The sequence below is a fragment of the Gopherus evgoodei genome, chromosome 4, assembly GCF_007399415.2.
Source record: "Gopherus evgoodei ecotype Sinaloan lineage chromosome 4, rGopEvg1_v1.p, whole genome shotgun sequence".
Classification (NCBI taxonomy): domain Eukaryota; kingdom Metazoa; phylum Chordata; order Testudines; family Testudinidae; genus Gopherus; species Gopherus evgoodei.
This window is the reverse complement of record NC_044325.1, coordinates 141,012,486-141,039,271: the sequence shown is the minus strand read 5'-3', so window position 1 is coordinate 141,039,271 and position 26,786 is coordinate 141,012,486. Positions and strand designations below refer to the sequence as shown.

The window sequence follows — 26,786 nt, the reverse complement described above, 5'->3', positions numbered from 1 at the left end:
GGCCGGGATGGGAATGGGTTTCAAGGTTCGCAATAGCCTGATGTGATGTTGGGGAGGTCCAAAGGAGCACTTCCCCACCCACAGAAGTAGGGAGCCAGGAGTGACCCTTTCCTGCACAAACTCCTACTATCCGAGGATCTCAGACAGCAGAACAAAGCAAGTCCTCCTAGCCATCCTTCCCCACCCGACACTGCCAGGTCAACCCTTGGGGCTGCGAGTATGTCTTTGCATTAAAAAGAGAGAGAAAACAAATGGAGAGAGAAAGAAAGCTGCTGCTGGTGAAGCCCTCGGGTGCAGGACTGTCTGAAGGACATGGATCATTTCAGCTATCAGTCACCTCCCGCCATGAGGTTGGAGCAATAATAACCCCATCAACAGCCTCCTTGTCAAAGCCAGCTCTGATAGCAACTCCAGAGCCACGCCCTTTCTGCCCCTGAAGCTCTGCTCTCACAAGCTCCCGAGCTATGGCTGGATGGAGACAGAGGAGTGGACAATGCGTCATAAAGAAGGCACTGGAAGGGAACCCAGGCAGTGCCCTGAGGTGCCCAAGCATGGAAGGGGCCTTCTCATGCTGCATGCTCCCTGCACTCGCTGCATCATGACCTGATGGTGTAAGCAGTGGGATTCCCCCAGTTTCATCTCCTAAGACTTGACAGGCCCAGCTCAATCACTCATGCTAAATGGGCCTGCGTGTTCCCCCTCAGCTGCCAGCCATGGACACAGCTCACTGCATCCCAGAAGAAAGAGCTCTCAGAGATCTCCTTACCTTTCTTCACCTTCTTCTCCTCCTCCCCTTCTCCTGCGCCCAGCAGAGTGAAGATGATTCCAGTCTGTGAGTTGATGCCCACAGCTGTGACTAACATCCGTCCGGAGCCCTCCATCACATGGGTACCTAGCCAGGGGAATGAAGCACCGAGGGGAAGGGAAAACATGAGCCAGGGAGAGCAGATGTTTACAGTCAACTTCCTGACTATTTTAACACTAGAAACTGTCTGACTTGAGGGGATAGGGTACAGAGCCTGTTGCTTCTGGGTCACCAGTTTAAATCTGGCCCAAGTCAACCGAGACCCAAAGTTATTGCTGGAATGACAGCTACTCAGAGCCTTGTTTTAAGTTAAGTGGCTCTCATTCCAGGTTCCCATGGACAGGCATATGCCATCACACTGGTCAGTCTAGCTAGATTCTTATACTGGCCCCAACCACATAGTAGCTGCATGCCTCCCCACTACAGAAACCCCCTCCAGGACAGGGCTGAAGCACGCTGGCAGGGAGCAATGGGCAATGGAAGCTGCTGCCCATGCCATGCTGCACCGGCTCTGGAAGGGATTCGCCCTCCAAGGATGGTCATCCACAAAGGACCATTCCTTGGTCTGTTCAGTAGCTGAGGGGACACTATGCTGTGCGAGGGACCACAAATGGGCAGAAGAGATCTAGCCATCTCCTGCTGCCCATGCTCCAGGGATTGGCATGCAGAACTTGGTCTCAACTATGCTGGCATTGGGAGGGTACCAGCACTGGGTCGTTGAACATGAATCTGCCGAACCCCAAAGCAGCCAGAGGTGGCAGCTGGCTGGGGTGTCCAGCTCTAGTGCAGAGGGTTTGGGTCACAGGTCACATCTGGTGGCCCTCACGGAAAGCAGCATGAGGTCTTTATCTACTGATTTCTGACATGGTCCGATTCCCCAGTCAGAGAGCTCTCGTCGATCTTCAGATCATTGCCTTGGATCAGGATCCCATCAGAGGGCAGCAGATCACCTGAGAGAGGAGGGAACACATTACAGGCAGTCTGTCCCAACACAAAGCTCATCCTGCCCTTTTCTCAGTCTGCGGCTGGGGACGGCAAGGCCCTGAAGAATTCATGATGCCAGGGAGATTACCCAGAATCCCAAGGCATGGCTAAAACTGTGGCAGAATGGTGAGGGGGAAAACACAAACAAACCAAACCACACAAGGAAGCCACCATGCTGCCTGTCCAAATCACTCCTTGCAGCATAGCTGTGGATGACAAACTCCCAGTGGTGGGTGATGGACAGCAAAGGGATGAGGGGGGAGAAGATGGCTGACAGGAGAAACATTTTTCTTCAGTGCAATGAAAGCACGACCCTGAGCAAAAGCAATTCAGTGAGAGTCCCTGCTGGGGAAGTGGCTACAGCATGAGGCATTTCACAGAGCTCAGCTTAGCCCAACTGCTGCCTCTGCACGTGAGGAGCCCAGGGTGAAAGCTGGCAGGAGAGTGGAACTAGCGACATTATCCTCCACGGACACCAGCCCTATAAGGTCACGCCTGAGGCATGCTGGGAGAAAGTGCGGAACAGGCCCAACGTCCAGCAAAGAAGCCGGCGGCTGAGTTTTCTACTGCGGGCAGCTCCATGACTGAGCCAACCCAAGGACAGAAGGGGCAAGGTGCAAGACAGGCACAGAAGAGGGTAGGAGTGCCTGACCTGACCAGGTCAACTCTCTGTGGGCTGGCTCCCCTCCCAACACTCACCGTATTTGATCTGCGCAATATCCCCCACCACAATCTCGGCCACAGGGATCTGGATCACTGCCCCTTGCGGCATGACCGTGAACTTCTGCTCCTGCTCAATCCGGCTCTGGAGGCCCCGGAACTGCTTCTCCTTGCTCCAGTCGTGAAAGGCCGTCACCAGCACCCACAATGATCACCGAGAAGAGAATGGCTGCCCCCTCGATCCAGCCAGCCTGCGCCTCCCCCTACGCCTCCGCGCCCGCCACGCTTGGCGCCACACTGCCGGCCAGCAGGAAGCACAGAGAGAGGAAATATCAGTCACATGAAAGAGACTTTTGGTGTATCTGTCAGCATGTTGCACAGCAAAGAGCCTGAAAGGCCCACATACACACAGATGTCCCCTTTTCCCTTTCTCCCACAGTCACTCCCTCTGGTCTCTCCCTTCCCCCATGGGCACACTGCCCATCCAGCCATTTCTGCACTATTTTGGCAGAGGCCGGGTAACAGACAGGAGCCTGGGAATCAGGACACCAGGGTTTTTTCACGGTTTTCACATGCCCTCTCTAGGTGTGACTTTGAGAATGCATCATCTTATGTCTCGCTTTCCTCAATTTTATTCCAATTTGATACTTCACACAGACACCATCTAGAAACAAAACAGTAGCCAATAAAACCTAAGTAAGCCCCATCACTGGGCCCTTGCAGAGAACTTTGCAACCAGTAACAATTAATCCTCACAGATTAAGGCCCCAATTTACAGGGACTCAGAGAGGTGAAGTCCCTTTCCCATCCACCTCCAAAAACCACAAAGGGGCACCCGCATTAGAGCTGGAATTAAGTCACATGGCCAGACCACACCCTCTCAGCCCACCTGACAAGGACCTTGCGAAGTTTTGATCTATCCCTCTGGCAAAGGACTCAGATCCCTGGATCACAGGTGCTAGGTTATACACTCTAGCATGAGATCAGCCTGTGGGAAATGGTCTCTCCTCTCATGACAGCTATGATCGACCCGTATAGCTGCTTCGTGGTAGGTATCCCAGAGGCTGAGCACACAGCAGGATGATCGCCAGTGCAAACACAAAATATAAATGATCATGCCATAGGCTCAGGAGGTCAGGGGATGGGGGTGCTTTATTTTAGCTATGGTTATGCATGTGCACAGGGATCTGGTTATGGTTAGGATTTACAGACCACCACTCAGGTATTTCTAAGCCTACTAATAAACACATAGGTGGGTGCTTGGTATCGTGGTGGCAGATAGAGCTTTCACACACACATCTATAAGCACACCAGTATGGATACATGACAGCCCTGAGAACCTTCCTCCCTTGTTCTAGGCATACAGCGCTGCACAGCCAGGATCACAGGTTGGGGACTCACTTTCCTCTGAAGCATCAGGTATTGGCTGCAAGGGGCCCTGCTCCAACTCTTACCTGAGGCAATGGAATGACTCCCACTGAACTGGATGGGTGTCAGATGGGCCATAGAAAAGGCAGGATTTGACCAGCTGGACCCTGCATCCTGCTGTCACACCAGTGAAGGCCTGCCTCCATTTTGTCTAGCTACCCACGCAACAGGGGTGCAGACCAAGCCCTGATCAGCATGTCACTCAAACCGCCCCTCTGCTCTCCATCCCTTCTCTTCAGCCTGTCGCCCCTGGTCAGGGAGTTGTTTTTTCTCTTGGGTCTCTAATTGGGATTATTCTGCTATCTCTGGCCAAGAGCAGAATTTCTTCCCCCTTTCCCCATTGAAGGCATTCGGCAAAATCCCCAGCCGGTGCAAATGCAGATAGTGCCATGATGCTGGTGGAACTCCAGGGTCACACCAGCTGAGAATTGACGCTAAAGAGGAGGCCTAAAGCAGCGAGCAGAGAGTCTTTTCCAGAACACACATGATACAACCTGGGAGATATGATGGTGCTGCTCCCGGCATGACCAACCCCTCCGTGCCAGTTCTGAGTGAACATTCCAGGAGACATTGCCCCTACCCTCTCACTCCCCAAGGCGTGGGGCACTCACATTCGCTGTCACCGCCTGGGGGGTGATAGAACGACAGGCCCAGGGAGATTATGGCTGCAATTTCCAGGATGATCAGTGGTGACGTCCTGAAGTGCCTCCCAGACTAACTGCAGGAAGGTCTTGGCCTTTTTGGGCGGGATGAAGTTCTGGCCAAAGACCTGCCTCCGCTTCTCCAGATCTGCTGGGTTCCCAGATAAGCCTGGAGAGGAAGGCAAGAAGAGGTGAGGAGAGGAAAGTCACCCTGCCACCCCCATCCCTGAAGCTGACACATCATCCTCAGATATCCCTGGGTACCTTTGTTCTCCAGCACCCCCTTCAGTTTTATCTAGATCACAGCAGAGCCAAGATGCCCCATTGTGTCAGGCACTGTACAGACAGACCCTGTCCCAGAGAGCTCACAACCTACACAGATAAAACAGACAGATGGTGGAGGGGAAACTGAGGCACTGAGTAGGGAAGTGTCTTGCCCAAAGTCACTCAGGTCTCCTAATATCCCATCCACTAGACAGTATTGCTTCTTATTCTCATTTACTCTCATGCATGTGCTTTTCTGGCTGGGCCTCTACAGCAAAGGGCGCTCAGGCCCTGGAGAGATCAGGCTCCAGCGCAGAAGCTGGCAAGCTTCCTCCCCCCCGTACCAAACGGCACTGATTTGCATTGAAGTTACAAGTGCCAGAGCTGCCCTCAAAGAAAAGTGAGGCCCAGCTGGGGCCAGGTGGTTGATTTCCCTTGAATGATGCAGCAAGATGGACACCTGGGAGCCCCTGCTATGCTCTCAGTTACCCCCGACACTGGGCCAGGGGCCCATCAGTGGGTAGAGTGGGTCATTAGACCAGTGGGCGGCTTTACTCGGTTCCCAGTTGGGGTTCCCTCACCAACCCCAGATCAGCCTGCTAGTGGAAGGTGTGTGACTGGTCAGCAAAGGGACAGGAGCGAATGAGGCAAACTGGGCGAGTCGCAGGTGTGTGACAACCACATGAGCTGGGTGTCCCTACAAGTACATCTACACTGTGGAGAAAACACCCGTAGTGCTGAGTGTCAGAGCTCGGAGCAGTTGACAGGGTCGCGGGGGACTGGGCTGCAGGGCTAAAGACATCAGTGTAGACGTTCAGGATCGGGCTGGAGCCTGGGCTCGCTGTAACCAGCAAGGGGGAGAGTTTCAGAGCCCAGGCTCCAGCCTGAGCCCCAATGTCTACATGGCTATTACCGAACCTAGGCTCAGACTCAGTAGCACGGGTGGGTTTTTCAAGTGTAGACGTACCCTCAGAGACATTCAGCTGGGCCCAAGTATCATACAAAGAGGGGTGAGAGCCAAAGGGAACAAGGGACACACTAACTCTGATCAACAAACCGAAGGTAGAGATTCTTGCCACCTTTCCGACACAGCCTCCACTTAGCAAACCCCTCACGTGCCAATGAATGCCAGCTGGTGCTCAGTGGCTTGTTTACACGTTGCATCAAATTAGCTGTGAATCTGGCATTTATAACCGGTGTGGAATCAGAGCTGCCTGCTTCAGTATCTCTCTCGAGCTCACAGGAGAGGCAGCGGCTGCCAGAGCTCTCTGCAGCCCCAGGCCTTCAGGAGGAATCAGGCTTCTGCCTAGCATGTGGGCAGCAGGTATCACCCACAAAGCCTCAGACAACCAGATCTGTGCTGCATGCAGCTCCCAGGCAAGGTGGCAGAGAATCCAAGGTATCATTCCTCATTTCCCCAGCCTCGCAAAATCAACTACACCCAGTTCTTCCAGGACGTCCTAGGGCTTTTCCATCTCTAAGATCTTTCCAGCAGGAAGCTGGCAGAGGCAGATTAGGGTTTGTGGAGCCCTGGGCCAGATCAAGTGGGGGGCCCTCCCCATCTCTTCCACCTGCAGTCCCCCCCTCCAGGACTCTAGAAAAGGGCTGTGACATGGGAGGGAAATCAAGGGGAGGAGAGTTAGCGCAGAGAGCCACACAGATAGGGAGAGTAATTGGTGTTTCATTCATGCCAGGGCTGGATCTGTAGATTCAGCCCCATTGGCAGGGGGATGTTGCTGGGCTGATGCTGTAGGGAAAACATGTGCTTGGGGAGAGATCTCCAGAGCCCAGCTGCTGCTTCCATGAGTCTAATACTGGCCCAAGTCCATCACAACGAAACCTCTCCTCTCGCCCCCTTTGCCATGCGGATTTTTTGGCAGTAAGTGGGGTGAGGAAGAAGAGTTAACAAGAGACAGTCAGATGCCTGGAGCTGCCCCCAACCCCCATGGTCAAGGCCCTGCTGGCCACACACCATTGCTTATAAATCAAGGTGCTCACGTGGCCCCTGTCACTGCAGCACATGGTCCCCTCCACTCCAGCCATTAATGAGTGTGCCCTCAGCTGAGCAGTGAGGCAAGTCACATCCCGCTCTGGGCCCCAGGTCCATATCTGGGAAAGGGGGCATTAACCCCTCCCCCCGCTCTTTTACAGATGTGAAACTGAGGCCCAGAGAGGGGATGCGACTTGCCCAAGGTCGCACAGAGAAGTCTGGGGCATAACTAGGATTTGAGCCCAGTCCTCAAGCCCCAGTCCGGTGCCTTCACCACAAAGAATCTTTGCCCTGTTGCGACACACAAGAATGTCTCCTGGGGGCTGTCAACCCAGCCCCTTTAACCAGCACGTTGGGGTGGACTTAAATGAAATCTGCCAATAACCCCCTGCCTCATCACCAGCTCCACCTTAAAAAGCTCAGAGCCCTGCATTTTCCACCTTAAGGGTGCCCCAGCTAGGTTCCTGCCAACTCCCGAGATGCACCAGGCAGGGGAGGTCAGACTCGGAGCTGTGCTCTGAACTGTAGCCACTTGGACTGTCTCTCCCCTCCACATGTGGGCCAGGGCTGGGGCAGCCTGGAAACCTGCCAGACCTTTAGCTGGAGACTGACTTCCCTGTCACTTGAGGGGGTTTTCCCCTCCTTGAGCCGGCTGAGCCCCAGGTGCTTCCACTGGGGAGAGGAGAACACAATCCTCCCCTTCTACCCAGCTGCAGCCACCCGCAGGAGATCAGGGGGAAGGGGGGCCAGGGAGGGAGCAGCTCTGGCAGAGGCAGGGGGCTGGAGGTGTGGAGAGCAGAGGGTAGACAGGCCCCCCCTCTTCCATCACAGGCTGGCTGGTACCACGCAGTCTGAAGGGAGACTGAGGTGCATGGCAGCAGGATCCAGGGAGAGGAAAGCTGGTCAGTGAAGTCAGCCTGGGTGTCCCTACAAGCCTGCCTGGGAACGAGCCCCACCCAAAGTCTCTGGACGAGACGGAAAATAATGGGGTGGTTTGACTCATGCGGTGTCATGGCCCAGGGACTGGGAGGGGAGGGTGAGCGCACGCTTCCAGCACGTGGGGAAAGGGAGGAATGCCAGGCAAATGGAGTCAGAGAACAAGGACAGCTGCAGCCCCACTGGCACACCCAGCTCTGTGCCATGGGGGGGTGGAGTGAGCCCCACACAGGGCCGGCTCCAGCACACCAAGCACATGCTTGGGGCGGCACGCAGCGGGGGGCGCTCTGCCGGTTGCCCAGAGGGCGGCAGGCAGCTCCGGTGGACCTCCCGCAGAGGATCCGCTGGTCCCGCAGCTCCAGTGGACCTCCTGCAGGCGTGCCTGCGGATGCTCCACCGGAGCCGCGGGACCAGCGCACCCTCCGCAGGGAGGCCTGCAGGATGTCCACCGGAGTCGCGGGACCGGAGAGCGGCACAGTGCCTCCCGCGGCGTGCCGCCATGCTTGGGGCAGCGAAATGGCTAGAGCCGGCCCTGGCCCCACAGTCCCACTTGTACACTGGCTCTGTACCAGAGTGACAGAATGCACCCCACAACTCGGCCCTGAAGCTGTCCCCCCAGAGCCTCACAGGCTGGGCCCCCACATCCTAGATTGTGCTCTGCCACCCCACAACTCGGCCCTGCACCTGCCCCACCACCCCTCAAACACACAGACTTTCTGCCACAGGGAGAGAGAGACCACCTCACAGCCCAGGTCTGCTGCCCCCTCCCCAGACCCAGCTGCATGCCAGGGGCAGAGAGCCCCCATGTCCCCACTCCACAAGTTCCCCTAACTGTTCCCCTCAACTGCTGCACAAACATGGACCGTGGGTCAGGTTTGTCTCCCCAGTTATGGCCATGCCAGCAGATCTGCTCTCCCTCTATCCTCAAGCAGACCACCTTTGGGCCACAGCAGGTGATCGCCACAGGCTGTGCTAGCCCAAAATCCAGTCAGTGCAGACTCCCCCACACTCACTTTAACTACTTAGCTCCTGCCCTGGCAGGGAACTTGCTGCTCACACATACACATCAGCTGCCCGTCTCCTCACAAACCATCCCCACCCTCTTGCTCTGCCCTGTTCCTTCTCCTCTACTTTCAATATTTTTTTCTTCACAGTCACCCTCTAATCTCATTCCATTAGTCCTTCTCCGGACAGCAGGCACTGTCACACTCTTTCCCCTTCCAAAGGGGACCAATTCACCACAGTCCTGGAGGAAAGTAGAGCCTCAGAGTGACTGGAGTTGGCGGCGCACTGGAAAGTGGGAGCATCCATGCCATGATGAGCCGGTGACAGGGTTACCTGCTGTCCTGAAAACAGCCAAACTATCCGAGATTTCCACAGCCCCCTCTGACATTCCAGGGGTGCAGCACTTTGCAAGCTCCCAAGTTTATTATAGTGCCATTGCTGGAATTGTGCAAGACTCTGGGATGTGGAGGAGGAAGGCTAGTCTTGGGATTAAGGCACTGGCCAGAGGTTTAGAAGATCAGAGCTCAACTCCCTGCTCTATTGCAGATGCCACATGCCACCTCAGGAACGTCTGTTAGGGTTTGATTTTCAATCTTACTCTGTACGTATAGCATCGAGCACAATGAGGACCTGATCTCAGCAGGGACCTCTAGACACAAGAACAATTATAGATTAAAAAAAGTGATAGACTTCTATAGGCCATTGCAATCCCCAGGACGTTTGCTGGTTAAAGTAGGAAGTAAAGGAAAGAAAGGGTTAATGGGGGATGAGAGGGGGATGAGAAGAGTTACAGAGAGGGAAAGAGGTTTGAAAATAACCCACCTGCCATTTTGTGCATCAAGTCAACTGTGGCCATTGTATCACTGTCAGGGAGGAACGCAAGGACTAGGGGCAGCCAATCATGAATAGGTGTTGGGTGGCCAGGGGAATGGGTTAGAGGCCTGAGGAGCCAGTGGACTCTAGCCACCATAGATCTGATGTCCAGTGGTGTAAAGATGTGAGAGCCTCGACTGGCAAAGTTGTGCTGGCAGAAGCCCTTAGCGTAGGTGCAGCTATATTGGCAAAGCTGCTCTTTTACCGAGGTATTTTGTTTTGTTCACGGGGAGGTTGCTACACCGAAACCAGGCACAACTACGCTGGGATAGTTGCATGCACGCTAGGAGTGCTTTGCCGGTGTAGCATGCCGGTGTACCTATACCAGTACAGGGCTCTAGTGTAGACATGGCCTCTGGCAGGAGTAAAAGGGCACTGAGACTATAGCAGAGGGGGACCCAAACCGCAATCTCTCCCCCACCAGGATGCAGCATCCCATTACCACTCTTTTCCTGACTGGATGTGGCTCTCCTTCTCCAGGTTCATTCAAACACACAGAAAGACAGGTCAGGTGCCTGGCCCTGGCTCTTTACCCCTCCCTGTGCTCTTGCTGCTGCAGTCCTTGGGCACTGGAAAGGTCTCTCTCATGGCTTGCCTCCGCTGTTCCCCATGCCCCACTGGGTTCTTTTATTTTGTATTGTCAGCGGGAAGATTTCCCTCTCTATGGATGCTGGGGCGAGGTGACTGGCTGGCTAAGCAGGCTTCGGGCCCAGGGATCCCTGATTATGGGCTGGACTCTGCATGTTAGCTCTGCAGGCCGGAGGAAGGAGAGAGTGGGCTAGGGGAAGAAAAGGGGACTCTGGTGCGGTTATTGCCAACGAGTGAGCCAAGGCTGGATTTGCTGACACTCTCATCCCCCAGGGGAGATGTGAAAGTGAGAAAGACTCCCCTCAAACTGACTCACAGAACAAGCCTTTGCTTAGGGCAACAGCTGCCGCATACAGCTCCCTTTCCCACCCCACCTCTCTCGCCACCACAATCCAGCCTCACTCCAAACTCACAGAGCAGAGCGTTAATGCCACAGCAGTTGGCCAACTGAGGAACAGTAGTCTACATGCCTACGAGATAACACTCAAAGGGGCAGAAGACTGAAGCAACTAGGAGCTCAGGAGGAATCCACTCATTGCCACAGGGGGGGACATTCTTCATTGCTTGGCAGAGGGGACTTCCTTACCATCCTTACCATAATCTCCTCGACATTCCCTGACAGTCACCGGGTGGTTGACTCAGGTCCCACCACGAGCGAGAGCTGGCAAGAGTCCTCCTTGGCTTAAACACAGAGGGGCCAGTTTGCAGAGATGACTTAGCAGGAGGCAGGGTCACAAGCCTGGATGGAGTGGGCCCCCGCATGGCACAGACACAGCCAAACTATGCTCCACAGCACAGAACAAAATGATTCCCCTGCCAGTGTCCCTTATGGCAGAGAAGAGAGCTGTCATGACTGTACAGAGGATCTTTCATGGAGGCTGCTGGGCAGACAGACCCCCTGGTTCTCTAGCTCCCAACCACATAGTCCATCAGGGCCTCTCCAAATATCCACCTAGCCCAAGTAGTCATGGAATGCTTTGCGATACACTAACCTAGCAGCGAGCTCTTGGGAAGGAGTCATTCTGAGCCATGAAGCTCAAGCTTCAAAATGCGATTCCAACAGACAGCAGTGTAGGCCACGTGTGAAGGATCCTCAATGCTCAGCTGTCCTCCTGAGATGGGGTTCACAGAGCGGGGAGAGGAGCTGGACTCCAGTGTTGAATAAAGCACCCTAGTATTGACCCGGGCAATCTAGACACATTAGGAGAGTCTCACTGGTGAACACCCTCTTGCTGAACCCCATGATTCAACATTTAGGGAGACTGGACTTGGCTGTAGATGCCTCGAGATGCGAATATGGCCTTTGCCACTAACAATTTGTTGACAAGATTTAGCACCTTCTGTTGCATGCAGGGAAGAGCACAAGACGTAGTGCAGGCAGTGAGACACCCTGGACGTGTACCTTCCCAGGCAGCCAAGCCAGAATTCAGCAATACTAGAAGCTGCCCGCAGAGGGCTCCTATATTTTAATACGTCAAGGCAGAAGGTCCCAGGGGACAAATTATATTGGCAAAATAGATTCTGTAGCTTCCTCTGAACTTAAGAGGATGTTTTCCGTGTTAATCCTAGGGCTTCCATACAGCTCTGTCACTGCACCTCCATCGTGACCTGCGGCTCTCTGGGCTATTCCGGTCCTGAGACCCCCATCCCACTCTGCTGCTGCAGCTCAGTCCTGATCCGCTGCTCCCCCTGATATTCCAGGCCAGATTCCCTCTGGACTGGACGGATCCAAGATAGCCTCTCAGTCATTACGCTCTTCTGATCCCAGCAAAAGTTCAAGACACACAGGGGCTGCCACAAGAGATGAAAAACAATGGGCAGAATAAAGTTTCAGAGAAGTTTTGGTCCCAAAAGTGGCCAGCAGGTCTAACCACGGTCAAAACCCCGGCCTCATCCCTGCATCCTGCTGATATGAGAGATGGGCCCCAAGCTGTTGGGGAGAAGGTTCAAGGGTGGGCTGCTCGAAACTTGAGCGTTGGCTCAGCCCAGGACAAAAACAGGGGCCACCTGCAGAGCATGGAACTGAACCTGACCAATACGCGAAGGGTCTTGGCTCCTGGGAAGCAAGTTCGAGCTTCTCTCCAAGCTCTAACCTGGGGCTTGCACGGGCATGGGGCACAGGACTCCACAGAGCTGGGCTGAACGTGTACGGTCAGAGGAACCCATCTGACACAACCACCAATGGCCAGGACAAATGAGTCACAGACCAGCCATGACTTCCCCTCAGTTTGTGCAGGATCTAGCAGGATGGGGCCCATTGCTGACTGGGGTCTCTGGGTGTCACTGCCACATAAACACCACAGTAACCACCACCACCTCTTTGCACTCAGCAGGCGAACCATGGGGTTGCTTTATGGACCAGTTAATAAAAGGGACTGGCTAATGGAGCTGGTCCTGAACACTGGTTAGCCTGTATCTACTTAAAAAAGTGATGAGGAACTGCTAGATCTAGGCAGTAGCCCCAGTAACTTGGAGGGGGGTTAAGACACTCCATAGGCAGAGTTTAAAAAAAAAAAACACAACAACACTCCATGCTCCCCCATTATTAATGGTTTATAGTACAGTAGCGCCTAAGATCCTAGTCACAAACCAGACCCCATGGTGCTAGGTGCTGTACAAGAGAGAGCTCTTTGGGGCAGGGACTTACACTTTAACAGACTGATCCCCAACCATGCTGGAGGACCCATCAGGAATCCATCTCAACCTATATTCAGGAGCCAACATGACACACCTCGGGCTGGATTTTCACAGGTGCAAGCACCTGCCGCTCCCATCAACTTCAACTGGCACCATGGGTGCTCAGCACCTCCTGAATCGGCGTCTCAGGCTGGGCTCTCAAATACTGAGGTTCCCCCAAATCAGCAGCAACTGTTGAAAATGCTGGTGTCCCTAAGCTGCCAGTGCGGGGGAGTCCATTCCCTTCCCCAAGGCTGTACTTCTCTGTGCAGAGAGCACTGCCATCTACTAAATATATCACGCTGGGCTATTTACCCTGGGCCTGCAGGCTCTCTGACCTGCTGGTTGTTTCCCTAACCAGTCACCGTGGTGACATTATCTGGATGAATCAAGCTATGCACAGGCGCTCTCATGGAATGCACGCACGAGCTTTACTGGGATGCAGAGGGAAATTACATCATTTCCATGCTGCTGGCTATGCTGTCTTCCCTAGCCCCGAGGACATGCCTCTTGCATCAGGGCCATCGATCACCTCAATATCTTCCATTACAGGCAACAATGACGAAAAAAATTTCTCAACCTGTCAAGATCCAAAAGTGAGACAACAGAAAAAGGGGCCATGTGGGAGGATCCCAGGAAAAAGCAGGCAACTCGGAAAGATGGCGGGATGCAGCACTCCAGCCTTCAGCGTTCGCTGTAACCTCAGCGCCGGGTGATGGGAGCGACAGATGGAAATAAACCCAAGTGAGAGCAACACTAGGGCTGCGTGGGATGGAGGGACATGCAGGTCTGGAAACAAGGGAAAGTCAACAGGCAAAGAGACTGGGGGAATTAGGAGAGCTGCCTTTCAGCTTTCTTCTCTGCAAACAGAAATAAGAGCACAGCGCAGCACCTGGGGTATAACTCCCCACCCCACCATGCATGTGCGCTCCCCGCTGGGTGTGGGAAATACATTCCTTTGGGATCTAAATTTGGCATTTCCAAACAGGATGTCTCCCCCCCCCCACAACATTACATCTTGTGTTGTCTTCCCTTCTCCCCACCACACCTTCCCGTTCCCAGGCACAGCTGTGAAATATGCTAATCCAGCATTTACACCACAACATGGAGCTAAGAATAACAAGTTATCAAAGCGAAGAAAAAACACCTGATTTCAGAGTCTTGCCCTTGCTAATGCAGCTGCCATCCGTGCCGATCGATCCCTTCTACCTACCGTAGGCAATGGCCAAGTCTACTCAGCCAGCCCAGTCATTACCGCTTTAGCATTAGCTCCCCTTCTAGGAATCCTTGTCCAACACACTTCATTGGTGTTAAAAAGGACTTTCCTTGTCTTTTCCTCCCTTTTCTCTGTTAGGGCCACCAGCTACCCAGCATGCATTGAAGCTATCCAGCCTCCTACAAGCCTAGATTGCAAAAGAGTTTGGGGTTAGGGAAATAAAAAATAAATTAGAGTGCCACACTCCAATAAACATAAACCTGGCCCGTGAGGCCGACGAGAATCATCATCAGCCCCACCCCGGCATGACTTTCTAACACTGCAAGGACCACGTTTCTGTTGGAAAGCGTTCTATGGGGGCTCAGGCAGCAACCTGGTCAGCATTGCTGCTGGAGGGAGCATCCCCACCTAGGGGTTACTTGGTTTTACATGTAGATCTTATGAGGCCTTTTAGGAGCCTGGAGAATTGGTGAGTGGATGTGTCCAAATCAGAAGCATCCCCTGTAAGCGTCTGCCTCTGGGGAATAGCTGGTTACATACACAGTTGCTCAGAACACTAGTATGCGAGCTTTGCAAGGACATGTGACAAACCCAGCTAGAGTCACAGATGTCTGGCTGGTAGCTGGACTTGGCTGCTGAGTTCCTAACCTACCTTTAAACTCTCCTTCACCACCATCCCATGCCGCCCCAGCGTTATCCCGCTGTTAGTGCCATCAATTATTGAACGGCAGAAACGCTGGAGCAAAGCTCATGGGCACCAGGCCAGCTGTAGAAAGGAATCCCACAGCTTTTAACGCTTCCTGAAGTACTCAACCCTTTGCTCATTCCCTCAGGTTTGGAGTCTGCGCCCCACTTTGGGAACCCAGCAAAGAGAAGGGAGCTGGAGGCTGCAGGAAGAACGTGAATGGATAGTCTTGTGGTTAAGGCTGGGCCTCTTGAAATCTAGGCTCTACTACCAAGTCAGTCATTTGATCGTTGTGCCTCAGCCCCCTCCACCTGCAAAATGGGGATACTACTACTTCTTTGGGCTGTGGCCTCTAATTAGACTGTAAGCTCTTTGGGACAGAGACTGTCTCTCATTTAGCATATGGCCAGCACCCAACACAATGGGGCCCTGATCTCCGATTGGGCCACTTAGGTACTTACCGTAATCTGATGGATGCTCACAACTATTGAACCACGCAACTATATGGGGAGCATAGGCCTATGGCCTCCAATTTGCAGGCTTAGGCCTAACAAGACTGCAAATTTTAACTCATCAATGACCAATGACAGGCAAAATCAGGAACGGTTCCCCTCTGATCCTCCAGAGCACACGGGAGCTTGGGAGAACCAGCTCCCATTTCAATCCCTCTCCGCTAACCTGTCTGGGCCAGCCCAGCCCCTTACCTTCTACCGGCGAAGTTTTCAGCCTCTTGCAGATGTTTTGCACACCCCCATACGTGTCATTTATCCTTGCGACAGCCTCGCCACTCCGAAGCTCCATGAGTGTCCGCAGGTCAACCAGGGAGCAGCCGAAATCCCCTTCATGGCTGCCCTCGGCAACTGAATTCCCAGGATGGTGGTCAGCAGCGTTGTTCGTCATGTTGCCAAAACAGCGTGAGTCACAACAGACGCGTGCGGAAAAACGCTGGCTCCTATTTGTTCGCCTCCCTCCCCTGGAAGTCCCAACAGGGACACAGACGGTCCTTGGCAGCTCCCAGCAGCCGCCCTAGCTCCACAGCCTTGGAGAGGACTTGATGGCGGGGCCTCGACAGAGAGAGGAGAATCCTAGCGAAGGTGCCAGAAGTAGGGAAGGGGAAGTGGGTGCTTTCTTCTACAGCTTCCCAGGTGAAGCTGGCGCGACTAGCTGAGCCCAACTTCTCCAGATAAAGGTGTAAACAGGATGTGCATGTTACCGTGGAAGCAACCTTAGCAACAACCAGTGTGTATCTCTTGGAGAAGGAGGAGGGTTCCCTGGATACCAGCGGCAACGAGAGCTGCAAGACAGATTTAAAACAAAAATACTGTCATTAGCAAGAGGGCCGAGATGCATGTGCCATGGAATGGGGGACCGAGAGCCACGGTGCTAAGGATGCACCTATGCAAGAAATAATGGGAGGCAGCAAGGTCTAGGAACGAGCACTGGAGCCGGGAACCCCCAGGTTCTAATCCCACCTCTACCCGGTTTTAGGGCAGGATCTTAAAGGGACATGCCCACTTTAGCACTAGTACAGTCCTTTTCAAGCTGGACTGTTAACTAGCAGAAATGGGTCTACTATTTTTATTACTGGGGAGCATAGGAGCCTGTCATGACCCACAACCCCATGGTGCTAGGTGCTGTACAAATACAGAACAAGACAGTCTCATCACCCCCAGGAGCTTAAAATCTAAGCTCCACTGACCTCAACAAAACTATGCTGCTAAATGCTAGCTGACGATCTGTTCCTTCATCTCTCGATCTCAAAGTGCATCAGCATCACTCGCCTAACTACCCACAGGGAAGATTGATGGCCCCCAGAACAAGTGACTTGCCAGTTGAGTCAGGGGCAGGAAGAGGACCCAGGTGATGCTCTGCTCCATCCACAGCTGTCTGGCCCAAAGCAGAGAGGAAGAGAAATATTTCCATTCATTTGTTTTAAAAACAAAGACTTTCAGTGGAAAACAGATGTCTCTTACACACCCCTCTGCAATGCCAGGGACGGCCTGAGAACCTGGCTGTGAAACTGACTATACATAAAATGTGAAAATGACTCCACTGATTTCTCCTCTGTCTGGAAGGGAGACAAAGCTAAAGGTGTAAACAAACATAATGTGGACAAATAATTGGAGCTTAAAAGGCCTTGTTTTTAAGTTATTGAGTGGATTGTCAGTTAACATGGGTAAAAAACCCCAAACATTTAAATACAGACAGATTTTTAGACTACATCCCTTTGGCTTCTTTGCCTGAGTTTCCCCATCTGTACAAGGATTACTAGCTCTATTACCATTACCTAGAATGGGGCAACGAGAAGGAGAGAAATACTATGACTTATTCAGCAATGAAGCCCCACGTGCAGATGAGCTGAGTTAGAGTGAGCACCAGCTGTATCCTGCATGGAAGGGAGAATTCCAGAGCAAGTCTCAGTGGGTTCCCTGACGCAGGAAGGGGAAGGGAGCCTGAAATATTAAAACTGGGGAGGATTCAAGAGCCCATTCCAGATGGGCAGAGAAATCCCAGTTTCTTCTCCTTCTCACTCAGGAGGAGGAAGTCCTCCTTCCCCTTGGCTCTAATGTTGGTCAGCTAAACACCGCTCACCTGCAACCATTCTAGGGAAATGCTGGGACAGAACATCATACACCAATTGGATTCCAAACATTTGGGGCCCCCATGTTTTCCCTGCCATCTCCAAGAGTGGAAGCAGCTGGCAAGGAAGGGGTCGGGGGATTGAACACTTGAGGGTGTCCCCCTCCCCAGATTGCTAGAGGGGGCTTTCTCTACCCACAACCCAAGAGAACCTGTGCCTTCTTTAGTGCTTGGACTCAGGACTGCAGTCTGCTCAATTTCACTGACCCTGAAAATGCATGCACAGCACGGGCTTATCTCAGTGGCCACTTAGGATTTCTTCAGGGTTGCATCTGTCCTGAAGCTGGACTGGGGAGACCAGGAAGCTCACAGCAGCCTACCTACCACAGTCCTTTGATGCACCCGGCTTCTTAAACTGTAAGCTCTGAGGGGCAAGGGCAGAGGCTCTTCCCATGGGGCCTTTGGGCATGAATGCAACACAATTAGATAAACACTCTATCTAAGGGGGGGGGCAGGTATCACTAGAAGCACAAGGATGTAGATGGGCAAACTGGGAAGCAGGGACTAGGGCAGGGTATGCTGCTAGGAACTGTCCACTGTTGGAATTGTTCACCCCATCCCCTTCCTTTCTCTCTGAACGCAACATGGAAAATCTCAGTCCCTCTGATGTGACAACTCCCTCCATAAGCAATAGGATGGCAGAGATCCCACGGAACCAAACCCCCGAGGCAAAGACTCACATGATCCAAGCTGCATTCTCAGAAAAAACATCCCGCTAGGCCAGGGAGTGGGGTGTTGTCATGACTCCACCCATCTCCCAGCATAATTCAGCTACTTTCAGGGAAAAGAGGTACAGACTGGGCTGTGGAGATTAGAGATAAGGAAACAGACACAGAAAAGACTTTGGGCTGGTGGCTAAAGATATGGAATCAGCATGCAGTAAGGCAGGAGAGAGACGGATATGGAGAGAAAAGCTGTCCTCACTTGGGGCAGAGAACCTGACAGATGCTGTCTGTGTGCCCGCAAATTTAGCCTCTGAAGGGAATTTTAAGAGTTGCTACAGATGTCAGGTGTGACAGGGCAGAAATGTCTTCAAGAGATGCCTTTGTGAGAGCAGGGTCACCCTGGGGCATTCCCAGAAACACAGGCAGCATTATCTTAGTACAGGAGAACCAGGGACAGAGACAGAAAGGGAAGCCAGCCAGCTGAGGGCTTGTCTACATCAGAAAGTTGCAGCGCTGGTGAGGGAGTTACAGCGCTGCAACTTTGAGAGTGTCCACATCTGCAGGGCATCACCAGCGCTGCAACTCCCTGTTTGCAGCGCTGGCCGTACTCCCGTTTTGTCTCGGGTGTAGAGGATCCAGCGCTGGTGATCCAGCGCTGGTAATGCAATGTAGACACTCACCAGTGCTTTTCTTGACCTCCGTGGAAGGAGGAAGCCTCTGGTAATCAAGCTGGTTTCCTTTCCCGGTTTGCTCTCTCGGTCCCGGAGCCAGCCAGCAAACCGCAGGGAAGGAGACCTGCTTGCTCGGGGTTCCGGGACCGAGAGAGCAAACCGGGAACGCCGCGGTTTGCTCTCTCGGTCCCGGAGCCAGCCAGCAAACCGCGGGGAAGGAGACCTGCTTGCTCGGGGTTCCGGGACCGAGAGAGCAAACCGGGAAAGGAAACCAGCTTCGCCGCGGTTTGCTCTCTCGGTCCCGGAACCCCGAGCAAGCAGGTCTCCTTCCCCGCGGTTTGCTGGCTGGCTCCGGGACCGAGAGAGCAAACCGCGGCGTTCCCGGTTTGCTCTCTCGGTCCCGGAACCCCGAGCAAGCAGGTCTCCTTCCCCGCGGTTTGCTGGCTGGCTCCGGGACCGAGAGAGCAAACCGCGGCGTTCCCGGTTTGCTCTCTCGGTCCCGGAACCCCGAGCAAGCAGGTCTCCTTCCCCGCGGTTTGCTGGCTGGCTCCGGGACCGAGAGAGCAAACCGCGGCGTTCCCGGTTTGCTCTCTTGGTCCCGGAACCCCGAGCAAGCAGGTCTCCTTCCCTGCGGTTTGCTGGGTGGCTCCGGGACCGAGAGAGCAAACCGCGGCGAAGCTGGTTTCCTTTCCCGGTTTGCTCTCTCGTCCCGGAACTCCCCTTGAAGCCGCCCAACAGCGCTGCAGTGTGGCCACATCTAACACCACTTGCAGCGCTGGTTGCTGTAAGTGTGGCCACTCTGCAGCGCTGGCCCTATACAGCTGTACTAATACAGCTGTAACAACCAGCGCTGCAAAATTTTAGATGTAGACATGGCCTAAGTTAGCGTCACAACCACCCAGGCTGAGCAAGACACTCAGAGCAGACCCAAGCAGCACATAGGGAAGTGGGGAGCTGTAGCTACTGTTTTCCAGGAAACCCCTGCTCCTTTCACTGCTACCACATCTCCTCTTGTTTGTTCATGCTGCTTTTGAATCTTTTTAATAAGCCAAGGTCCCAATCCCACACACTGTCCCATGCAGATGGATCTCAGCACCCATATGGGTCCAGCTAAGCAGAACAGCGTGCAGAATCTAGACTTTTGACTGTAGATTCTTTGAGGCAGGGATGGACTTTGTGATCTCTGCCTGACCAGTCAGTCCCCAGAACAGGGTCTGATCCCTGATTGGGGTCTCTAGGTGCTTCCATGAATCAGGGACCACAGCCTGACTGTGCTGGGCCCTAGATACACATGGATTACCAACAAATTGCTTGTTTAGGGGAAGGAACTCTAATAGGCCATTATTACTTTTCAGGATCCCCCTTAAAAAAGTAGGCCGACCTCAGGGATATAGAATCTGCCTCCTCCCAACCTTAAAACGAGAGACCCCTTAAGGAAGCCCTGCAATCGGTCATTGGTATGGGACAAGGGGGCAACTCTAGGTCATGGCTTGGTGCTATAGAAGAAAGCGCATCTGTCCATCCATCTAGTTGCTTTGCCAACACCCACCCCACGCAGGCATGCAGGAGCCTCTCTAGTGGAGCCCTTACTCATCTATCATTTAAGGGCGTTAAAGCTCCCTGCGGGAGGAGGTACGCAATGGCAGATCCAATTAAACAGACCCCTGCTGATTAATAGTGTGTGGGGGTAGGGGGGATTATTTTTCCTATTTTTTTCCCTTTCATAGCAAATAACATCTTCTGAAAAGAGCTAAGATGTTAAGAGAAAGGCAGCTAATTAATCCTGGAATTGCAGAATCCATAATTACCCCTGGAGGAGCCTGCAGGGCACCTATCATTATCTCCCCAGATTCCCTTCCTCCTCTGAACTGGAGCGCCAGGGACTCCTCTCGGCAGGTCGGGGGGGTATGGGGGGTAACGGTAGGGAGAAGAGAGAAAAAAAAAAACAACCAGATTCCTGGAGGAGGAAAGAGTCTGCTCACACTCACACGGCCCTACTCTGCACTGCTGCCCAGTGGCGTGGAACCGTGGTCCTAGAGGGTAGGGCACCAAACTGGGAGTCAGGAGACCTGGCTCTGCCACGGGCCTGCTGGGTGACCTTAGGCAAGTCCTGTTCCCTCCCTGCTAAATCTTCTTTGTCAGTTCTTCGACTGCAAGCTCTCCAGGGCAGGGACGAGGTGCATGTGCCATGCCTGCAACACTGGGGCCCTGAGCTCAGCTGGGACTCTTAGCTGGGAAGGACAGACCCGGGGCATGCCCAGGAAATATGCTCCCACTGTGCATCCAGGTGTAGCCGGGATGGATCAAAAGCAGTTTTCAGTCTCCTTTAAGGACTGCCACCCCTTCATCTGGGAGTCTAGGTGCAAGCTCAGCCTGGGCACACTTTGACCCATGAGGGCTACAGCTTCACACTGCCCCGGTGACACTCTTAGGTATGCCAGGTTCACCCTAATGGGGGGAGTGGAAAGACCACCACAGCAGGTTTGCCCCAACCATAAAGACAGCAAATCAGGGAACACTAAGGTAATACCCACCTAGCCATGTCATTCCGGGACATGTCATTACATGTCAAAGGCCCAATCCAGCCAGTCCCCTCTCGGATGTTAAATATTAAAGCTGGAAACTACTAAATGTACATGCTTAGAGTGCTCTGTGGAGCCAGACAAATGGCCCCAGAGCCCCTGTCAGTGACAGAAAGAACCCCATGAGGTGGGATGACCCTCCTGAATCTCCTTCCAGCCCCACCATGGCCAAGGAATGAAGGAGGAAAGCCTGAAGAAAGCTCCAACAGCAGCGCTCTAACAAGCATCTGATGACTCGCATTATTCATCCAACTGTCCCTAACTCTCCTAATTAGTTTCCAGAGCCTTTAGGCACCTAAGGGGGAAGCTGGACTTTCCCAGGGTCCCTTCCTCAGAAGGGAGAGTAAGGTGGAGGGCGACAATGGGAGGGAAAGGCAGTGGGGAAGACCAGAAGAAGGCTACAAACAGCCCGAACACTCAGTTGCTGGCAGCCGAGTGCAGAGACGCCACTGCACAAGGCTGCATCCTTCCACCTAGTACGGGTCATGTGAAGCAGGGGGTGGACAAGAGGGGCAGGGATTCTGTTCCCCAACTGACCCCTCAATAGCCCAAAGGAAGTGGGGAAAGTCCCCAACAGGTGAGTCTTCATTCGTATCAGAGGGCTTCTAGCACATCTGTCCCCCAATTCAGGTAGGATTAGGGGTGGGTCCATCAAGAGGTGGTTGTTCAACCAGTGGGTCCCTGAGCTGTACAGGCCCGAGACCTGGGATTCAACTGTCCCAGAGCTCTGGGGGTTGGGTGAGACCCAGAGTCTGGATTCTGATGAATCTACCATCATCATTTTGCAACAGCCACACGTGGCAAGCCCTAGGGGAAAAGGACCCATCTCTACCCTCTGCATCACCACCACCACGCCTCCCATGACCAGCAATCCCCTCCTTCCTGCCCTGGGCTTCCTCTATACAGTTCTGCCAACAGGCCTCACTCCCGACCTGCTGCTCCCCTCTGCTATTGCCTTCTTGTGTCTCTCCCTGCACCATCCTGTCCAGCCATGCCAGTGCCTCTTGGCCCCAGTTCCCTGCTATTCCAGTCCTGGGACACCTGCTGAGCAGAAACAGCCAATGGTGTTGCCTTGTGATAAGCCACAAAGCAACTGTCATCCTGGCAAGTGAATGTAAACAACTCCCTTGAATTCACCATCATAAGCAAGCTTTAAATCCAGGTCTCCAGGGCTAAGTGCCCTGGGCTGGGGCTAGGAAAGAAGAGGGGATTGGAGGAGGTGTCCTCCAGATGGGCATCTGTTTAGCAGAGAGATATGGCAAGTGAAGGCTTTCTGTATGTCAAGAGGAGACTAGGGAATAAGCCCCAGGAGGCCTACGCTAAAACGCCTCTGCATTAAACTGGCCTTGATACCCTCTGGAGGAGCAGGGTCACAGCCTTTGAACCCATCTCTGCACCTGATCACGCCCCAGCCCAGCCACATCTGCAAGCGTAGGGGCAGGGATTGGACAGAAGCGTGGAAACATTTAAAGGTCGGGTAAGCTGAGGAAGGGTGGGTGCTGGCTGGGCAGGCACCTAGTGGACGTAACGTAGGGCTGGCAGCTGTGCCACAGCCCCACTGGCAAGGCTGGGTTTTATGTGACCTGCTGCAGAGGCATCAAAAATGGGAGATGGAGATTTAAAGCCAAAAGGATCCTTTCAAAGGGGGGGAAGGGGAATAAATGGCGGGGGGGAGGAGAGAGAGGAGCAGGGGGTCTGCTGACAGGAGAGGACAGCACAGCAGCAGGATCCTTCCTTTCTACATCTGGGTTGAGGGGAACAGGATCCAGGGGAGGGTGAGATTGGGTCCCCCTAAAAATCATTGTTATGTACCCTCCACCAAATATATATACACAGCCCCCTTTCCATCTCCTTAAAACCCCTTCTCAGCAGACTCCTGCCCCAGCCGCACCCCAGTCATTCACATCCCATCGCCTTCCCCAGCACAGTCACAGTCGGTGTGTAGCCAAGTGAGAAAGGAGAGAGAGAGGGAGGGAGGCAGGGAAGTGTGTACGGAGGGAGTGAGTGTGGGGGTGTGGAAGAGAGAGAAGCTGGCAGGAGCAGGAGGAGGGAGCGGCTGATGAGGAATGATGGAGCTGATGCAGTGCTGCAGACAAACCTGCCCGGAATAATAAACGGCTGCATTACACCTCCAGCATGGCAGAAGGAGAAGACACTTACTGGCATCAGGGAGACAGGGCATCCCTCCTAGGGGCGGAAAAGCAAGAGGCAAGCGGGCAGAGGCGCAGCTGATGGCATCCAATGACCATCTCTCCACTGCAGGGACCATCCCAGAATGGCCAGTGGGATCTGGGGCCCAGACCTCTTCCTAGGAATGCAGGGCACTCCCATGTGAGAGAAAGGAAAGCGACACCTGGGGAGGAGCAGGTGAGGGTGTGAGGCTGGTGTGGGCAGCCAGAAAAGTTCTCCTCTCTAAAACAGTCAGGTCCAGCCTTAACATCCAGTAAGTACTTGTCAAGGGGGGAGTATTTTCCCCCTCCTCTCTAGACAGGGCTCTCTGTGGCCTGCAATTACAGGACACTGTTTTATTTGCCTCTCTCCACAGATCAGAGACTTTGGTGCAGCTCCCCATGCCCCTACTAGAGGCTTCACTCGTCATGCAGACCTATGTCCCGTCGGGGAGAGAAAGGCCTAGCTCCCAGATCTGGGATCAGTGGCCAGCACAGGCTGGATGATTGGCCTGGGGCTGGACTGAAGCAGCAGCTGCTCAGGCTAGAGATGTCCAAAGCTGGGCAGCTAAAAAGATGGAGGCATCCAAAAGCCACTGACTCCTTTTGATAAAGATGGTCTAAAAACAAAAAAAAGTTGTTGGCGCCTTGCCCTGGACTCCAGGTCTGCAGATCCCAGCCCAACTCTGTCCTCTCCTGGGGTCTTTGGAAAGGGTTGTACGCAGCATTGTCTTCCGAGACAACTGTCCAGGCCAGCACTTCCCTGTATCTCCCCGAGTGTCACTCGGGCAGAGGGCTCCCTTGCTCATAGCCAATACTTTAGCCAACATGCCTTACCTGGGATGCTCACAGGTACTTGTAAGTCCCAAAATAGATTCTGGCCCTGGCTGAGAAAATTACTAGGCCATCTCCTGGAGCTGGCAGTTTCTCTTTACTCTCAAGGTAGCAAGGTGCTCTTGGGGAGTGGGGGGAAGGGGGAAGTCAGGAACAAGCTGTTGAGCTCTGACCACTCTACCTACTGCCCTTTCACGACTAAGGAGAAAGATGCACACAACTTATTTGTCAGGGTGGAGACACCCAGGTCTGGAGAAATGCTGGGATCAGCCTGCAGGGCTCTACATGGACACACCCACAGCCAGTGGAAGCTGCACATCTGGGATGGGGTCTGAATGACCTTGAGTTTGCTTTTTTTCCCTTCTCCCTCCAGGTTGCCTTGCCTTGCTAATCCTGGCTCTCCATGCTGGGAAGGCGCCCTGTCTTGGCACAGGCCCATTCCCAGCAACTAGCAGAAGGTGTCCTGATGCTACAGCCTTGAATGCAGCGTAAGCTTCTAGCCAGATTACATAGATAGGGATGATCTTTCCCAGAGACCAAGGCGATTAAAGCAGACCCAGCCAGGCAGAGATCATGGGTCTAGAGATCAAGCACAGTTGATTATTCACTTCAGCGTCGGACAGGAGTGTGTAGCGGACGGTATACAGGCTCACTGCCCAGCCATCTCCACGGTTCCCTCCTCAGTGGGCAAGAGGATAGAAATTCCAATTTCCATCCCTATCACCCCCTCTCCCCTACCCTCCACTCCCTGACCTCCCATACTCTGAGTTCCAAGATTAAATAGCATCTCATCAGCTCATATTCTGAGTCCTTCTGAGTATTTCCCCACCTGTCTGTGGACAGATATCAAAGCTGTGATTCGGGATCCAAGGGAGGAAGAATGGCCCTGATCCTGGTGTCAAATGGCCTTTCTCCCACATTGTGCTGCTGGGAGATCAGGATCGAGTTCATTGCTTAGAGGACAGAAGGGCTGGTGAAGCAAGGAAGGATCATGCCCCACTTAAAATGAACCAGGCTGCTGCCTTCAGAGCCCAATTTCAACCTTCCCCACGTTTCTCCTGTGAGTAACAGGTTGGCTTCCAAGTCCTTCTATGAAACCATTTGCTCCTCTTACTCCTACAAGGAAGTTAAAGGAACAAAGTCAATGAGAAAGACCAGGCCCATGCGGCATTGGGACCCCGTCCCTTTCACTCAGCGAGACAGCTGCCTGGCATGTTTCGATGTGCTCACAGCTAGATTACTGCATGAGCCCACAATAGCCCTGATGTCAAGGCTCTGTAGAGGAACTCGGCTCCAGCACCGGAAGCTCCTCGTGGTGGACGCCCCCGCCCCCTTTTACTGGAGAGAGTCACCCCAGTCTGCTATGGCAGCAGCTGCTTGTTTTCTCCAGCCATGGTGACAGGGTGTTATAAACACTGGCTTTGCTGTAGGTTGCTATGGCAAACTCAATGTAAAGCTTTGTCACAGGATGCTATTTATGCCACCAAATGGAAAAAAAGTGTCCCAGTTTGGGGTTTAAGATTAAAAAAAAAAAAAAGAAAATCTTTAAAAGCCCAGCTCTTAACATCCCTACAGGACCACAGCCAGGGATAGCAGAGCTCAGCCAAGAACGAAGGAGGAGGAAGGAGAAAGAGATCCAAAGCGGGGGAAGATGCTCACAGAGGGGCACAAGAAAAAAGAAAAAAAAAAGGCCCATTTAGAGAACAAACTGAACCTGGTGCCCAAAAGCACCCTGGGTAAATGAACCCAGTTGGGGGGCATGGGAATCAGGGCCACTTCATGCAGCGTGAGCTCTACTCACACCTCCTTTAATTAACACTCAGCACCGGGCTGGCTCTGAGCCCGCGGCTGCAGGGCTGACTCACCTCCGCAGAAGCGATTCAGGAAGAGGAGAGGAATAAATACAAAGCCCCCAAAAAGCAAAAGTGACTTTGTGATGCCACAGAGGAAAAACAGATGTGTTAAGTGCTACCTCTGGGGGGTTATTTGTAGATCAGAACATACCACGTGGGTGCAGCAGCTCTGACTCCATGTTCACATGGGCGTAGATGTCAGAGCACTGAGCTGGATTCTCAGCTCCTCTGTTATTGCACTTGAGGCAGGGTTGAAGTGGGGCTTCCTGTATTTTGGGGCCCTGTGCTAAATCGCAGCAGCATCAGGCCTGCTCTAATTTGTACAGTTTCTCATGGATCCCTATGAGCCTGGGGAAGCAGAGCACTCTGGTCATATCCCAATACACCTCCTACATCCAGCAGTATGGCTTGGAGCAGAGCCAGCACAAGCTCTCAACAGCCAGGGAGGCTGTCTGCACAAGGGGGGCATTTCCACCCACTTTAAGGCCCCTTTACACTACCAGGATGGCATAAAGGAACCCAGGCATAACAGGGAATCAGGCCTATATACTGCTGAGATTTTCCTGCATACATTTGTGCTCCAATGCAGTCCAGCTGCCTCTGGGAACTACTGCTAGCTGCA

General features: G+C 53.4%; 1 protein-coding gene across 1 annotated transcript in view; it reads right to left on the bottom strand.

Annotated features, from left to right (window-relative positions):
- ATP2B4 (ATPase plasma membrane Ca2+ transporting 4) overlaps window positions 1-26,786 on the bottom strand; it is a 107,905-nt gene that overhangs the window by 39,021 nt on the left and 42,098 nt on the right. Inside the window, 8 exon segments of the mRNA XM_030561479.1 lie at window positions 767-894; window positions 1,633-1,666; window positions 1,669-1,755; window positions 2,489-2,651; window positions 2,653-2,734; window positions 4,476-4,564; window positions 4,566-4,687; window positions 15,456-16,045. Of these exon segments, the coding sequence (XP_030417339.1) occupies window positions 767-894; window positions 1,633-1,666; window positions 1,669-1,755; window positions 2,489-2,651; window positions 2,653-2,734; window positions 4,476-4,564; window positions 4,566-4,687; window positions 15,456-15,651 (901 nt within the window). The 5' untranslated portion in view covers window positions 15,652-16,045.